At 38.9% G+C, this 4,972-nt stretch overlaps 1 protein-coding gene across 1 annotated transcript; it reads right to left on the reverse strand.

Annotated features, from left to right (window-relative positions):
* Positions 1-268: 268 nt before the first annotated feature.
* On the reverse strand, positions 269-1,276 carry LOC145675186 (E3 SUMO-protein ligase ZBED1-like). The gene has a single exon (XM_081745555.1). It carries the CDS (start codon positions 1,274-1,276, stop codon positions 269-271), a length of 1,008 nt encoding a protein of 335 aa, XP_081601681.1.
* Between the last annotated feature and the right edge of the window lie 3,696 nt (positions 1,277-4,972).

A 4,972-nucleotide genomic window follows, 5' to 3' on the forward strand; every position in this document is an offset into this window, starting at 1 on the left:
AGTGGTACCGTTGGAAAGTATGCTTTATCCTAAAACAGAAAACGAGGTATGAACCATGATCCTACGATAAATAGTAAGCAAGCAGTAGCTGTAAAAGTATAAAATAAAGTATAAAGTATAAAATTTACCTGAGAAAGGGGAAATCCTAAAAGAGTTAAATTTATCGCACCTTTAAAAGTCAGGTGTTGATTTATGAATCCCCTGTTATACTAAGTCAATAATGTGAAACAATGAGAACATTTAGCTTATATTAAATAGCATTTTAAAATTATTTTGGGACAATAGCTTTGTTCATGGACAGAAATATTAACTGTTCAGCATGCTCAGCGGTAAGAGATGCTCTATAATCTGTCACTACATTGCCACCACAGTTGAAAACTCTCTCACTTGGCACGCTCGTAGCAGGAATACACAAATATTTTCTCGCTAATTTTGTTAATCTTGGAAGATGGTGGGAATGGCTATTCCACCAAACAAGTTTCTCTTCCTCCAAATCTGCATCCCCAAGACTTAGGTATCGGTTTAATTCTTCTATTTGACTGTCTTCTTTATCGTTCCTGTCACCAAATTTCCTTCGTTTTAGGTAACTGTCAAATCCTTTAGTGCCAACATTCCCTCGATCATGTTTTTTAGGACTTCCTGCTGGAATAAATCTCAACTCATTCAGTACTCTACCTTTTATTATCTCAGTATCTTCACCCAAATGATCTTTAAACCTGGGATCTAAGAATGTACACATTTTCAACAGTATTCTGCTTTCTTCATCCTCCTCGTATCGGGATTGCAACGGAGATAAAATTTCCATTTTCATGCTTCTTTCAATTTCTTTGAGTGCTGCTTCTAACATCTGTTCACTATCTTCTTTTTCAGTCAAAGAGTCATACAGCGAAAAATGTGTTTCCTGTTTACTTGCTTCGTCTTGTTGTGATGTATCTTCTATCTGTTGAGATTCTTCGATTTGAAAATCTTTTAAGATTTGTTCATATAATGGCCATATGCCCGACGCTGTAACCGATGTTTCAGCTGACATACTGTCACAAAGCATTTGTAAGGGCGATAATAGGGTCATGATCATATTTAATAATTCTATTTCTTTGTTCTGAAGGATAAGGTTTTTATGTTTTGTTCGGGACAGAAATTTTGCTATTGCTTCTTGATTTGTTAAAGCTACCTGTATCAAAGGAAGAGTAGACCACCACCTTGTTGGCGTGCATGACGGAAGTACTTTGCGCGGGAGGCCTAATGCATCTTGCTCTTCTTGCAGCGCACGTCTCATTTTGCTGCTGCGACTCGTAATTTGTCTAACAAGTAAGTTTACGAAGTTACCTAATAACTTCATTGACTGGATGTAGCTCAAGGGCTTTGTTCACTCCAATATTTAAAGTATGACCGAAACAGCTCAAATGTTGGAAATCACTCAAGTCAACAATGGCCTTTACAATATTGGCACTACTGTTGTTACACAACGAACATTTTCAGTTGGTATTTCCGACATATCTATACTAAAATATAAAGCCTCTAATAGATTAGATTTCGGAAAATCGGAATTCCGGAACTTTATCGCAAATATCGGAAGTTCGGAATTCCGGAATCTTGGAACACGATCCGAAATTTCGGAAGATCGGAATTCCGGAATCTCGAAACAAGATCTGAAATTTCGGAAGATCGGAATTCCGGAATCCAGAACACGATACTAAATTTCGGAAGGTCGGAATTCCGGAATTTTTAAACTCCATCGGAAATTTCTAAAGATCGGAATTCCGGAATTTTCGGAATTCCGGGATCTCGGAATTTCGAAATTCCGGAATTCCGAGATTCCGAAAATTCCGGAATTCCGAGATTCCGAAAATTCCGAGATTCCGAAAAACGGAATTCCGAAAAATTCCGGAATTATCGACATTCCGAATTCCGGAATTGAAATCTCAATTCCGAACACCCCTACTTGGACCTGTACTGTCAACCATTAGCGCAAGTGCACCTAGCATCTGATTAGAAACGGCAGGAACTGATCAACAGATAGGATACCATATATCATGTTGACAATTCCAAATCACGTACATCTTTAGCGACCCGCCAGAAATAGCAAGAATTTGGTTTAATTTTAATACATTCACCATATAGCCCGGACCTGGCACCTTCAGACTTTAATTTGTTTCCATCTTTGCAGAACTTCTTGAATGGTTCTATTTAGTTTCAAAGCAGACTGTGAAAACCATGCGTCAAAATATTTGACCCGAAACCACAAAAGTCCTACAGCAACGGAATTGGGGAATAGTTGGAAATCACATGGGGCTATGTTGGGAAAGTAAAGAGCCTAACAAACTACGAGAATTCTGTGTCTGATCAAGAAATTTTGAATCTGTTGTCCACACATGATTGGTAAGATTCTCAGTAGTATCAACCCCGAAAATCTAGGTGATCTTTCGAAATGTTTCCACCTGGGATTCTCCAAGTATGACAAATTTTAATGCAGTAGCGTTCTTCAAGTTTTTCAAGCTGAGAAAAAAAACATCCATGTTCTTCTTCCTATTTCTCGCTTCCCTTCCATCTTTCCTTCATCCACAATTTCTTCTTAAGATGTATCCAATCCAATTGACCTTTCTACGAAGGATGGTGGCTAGAAGTGTCCTCTTCTCTCCTATCCGTTTTAAAACATCTTCGTTTCTTTGCTCTCTCTGTCCGTTTTATTTTCTCCATCTTCCTCCAACACCACATTTCGAAGCTCTCCAAATATTTCTTCTCTAACTTCCGTAATGTCCTAGTCTCTGAACCATACAGTCCAATGCTCCATATACAGCACTTGACCAACTTCTTTTTAAGTCCAATATTGAGCCTGCTAGTTAAGAGTGATCTTTTATTGTTGAATGCTTCTTTAGCTATGGCAATTCTTGACCTAGTCTCTTTGGTGCAGTAATCGTCTCTCGTCAAAATACTTCCCAGTTACTTGAAATTATCGACCTCTTCAAGTTCTCTTTGTTCTACTCTGATCCTTAAGGGCGTGTTCCACGGGATATTTTCATGACTTTCGACTTTTCGATATAAATTTCCATTCCATGCAGTTTTCTAGTGTCAACTATTTTGTCAACCATCTCCTGTAGTTCTCCTTCGGTTTTAGCTACCATAACCGTATAATCTGCCCGCCAATCTTGAAGTCTCCCTTCTCATTAATGGCTCCTTCATTAAACATTCACTGTAAATGTTGAATAATTGGCGCGACAAACTACAACCTTGTGTGACTCTTCGTCCAATCTCCACACTATTGGTTTCTCCTTGATTCAAGTGCATCTTAACTCGTTGTTCTATGTACAGGTTTTGAATGAGTCGTTGATCTCTCCAGTTGACTCCGATTTCTTTAAGCATTTTCAGAAGTTTCGTCGGTCGAAAGCTTGTAGCCAGTCTATGAAACACAAACACAACTCTTCCTTTACATCAAGAATTCTTTCTGATATAATTGTCATCAATCCAATAGCATCTCTGGTGCCTTTTCCTTTCCGGAATCCAAATTGATCTAACCTCTCATCTATCTTGCTTTCCAGCCGCCTGTTCAGTATGCGTGCGTGATCTTTCCAGCGTGGGAAATCAGGCTAATGGTTATTTGATCACTGCATTTCTTTGCTTGCTTTTTCTTGGACAATGTAATCGTCAAGAAAATCCTTTGTCCATTTTCCACTCAGGTAGATCTTGTTAATGTCTTCTAATTTCTTGAGCAAATCTACTCGTATGTCGTCTTCTCCAGTGGCCCTTTTCCTTCACATGTCTTTGCTTGTACTACTTCACTTTTCAATATACTGGGTCCTTTTTCGTCGTCATCCACCTCTTCCTCTGCTTCGATCGCAATAACTTTGGGGCGGTTCTTCTGACCATACAGATCTTTTATGCATTCCTCCCAAATTCTAAGAATTCTTTGATGGTCAGTGGTTACATTACCTTGTTGATCTTCGATGCCGAACGTTCGTATACTGTTGTTAGCTCTCCCTCCTAATTGTTGTGCTTTCTGGTGCATTAGATCATATCTGCCGCGCCGTTGAAGTTCCATTATTTTGTCACATAACTGTTCCATTTGTATTCTTTGGCTTTGTCCGTTTCTCTTCTCAATTCATTATTCAAATTTCTGTATTTTTTGAAGCCCGTGTTTTTCGCCCTTCTGTATTCCTCCATCTTCTCAAGCATTGCTTCAGTTATCCATTTTTTCTCGGTGCTCTTTCCATCCTACCAATCTTATTGTGGAGTGTGTCAAGTAGAGTCTGTTTAACTTTTCCCCAACTATTCTCTATATTGTCAACTATATCTCCCATTGCACAGAATTTTTCTTCAATCTCTTCTTTCACATCATCGTCGATATTTCTTAGTCGCTCTAAGTTCCATTTTCGATTTCTCCTCCCATTTTTCTTGATCGAATTCAACCAGATTTGCTCTTCCGCCACCAGGAGATTGTGATCCGAATCAATGTCCGCTACTGGCAATGTCTTTACGTCTCGTAAACTATTCCTGAAACTTTGCTTCACAAGAATGTAATCGATTTGGTAGCGTTTCTTATCTCCTGGACTCTTCCACGTGTACACCTTATTTTTTTTTTCTGAAACCACATCTTCATCACCACCAGATCAGGTTGCCTACAGAAATCGATAAGCATTTGACCTCTTCGTTTCTTCTACCTAGTCCAAATGGTCCCACTGCCTTATTCGCAGCTTCTTCTCCTACTACGCTGTTGAAGTCTACCATTACTATGGGTTGACTTTATCTCTTCCTTCCTTATGTAATATGTCATTGATCTGATCATACATACTCTTACTTCATTATCATAATGGTCGGTTGTTGGCATATAGACTTGTATTATCACAATATTCACTGGTTTTGCATGTAGTTTCACAAAAATCAAGCGATCACTGCAGTATTCCACTTTGGTTACACTTCTTGCTACTTCTTTCTTCATTGCTATCGCGACACCATTCTCGTCCTTATCACCACCCGA

This window comes from Thermobia domestica, chromosome 18 (genome assembly GCF_964235325.1).
Source record: "Thermobia domestica chromosome 18, izTheDome1.hap1.1, whole genome shotgun sequence".
Taxonomy (NCBI): domain Eukaryota; kingdom Metazoa; phylum Arthropoda; class Insecta; order Zygentoma; family Lepismatidae; genus Thermobia; species Thermobia domestica.

Excerpts from the sequence above, each read along its gene's own strand:
- LOC145675186 (XM_081745555.1), bottom strand. The coding sequence starts at position 1,276 with ATGAGACGTGCGCTGCAAGAAGAGCAAGATGCATTAGGCCTCCCGCGC.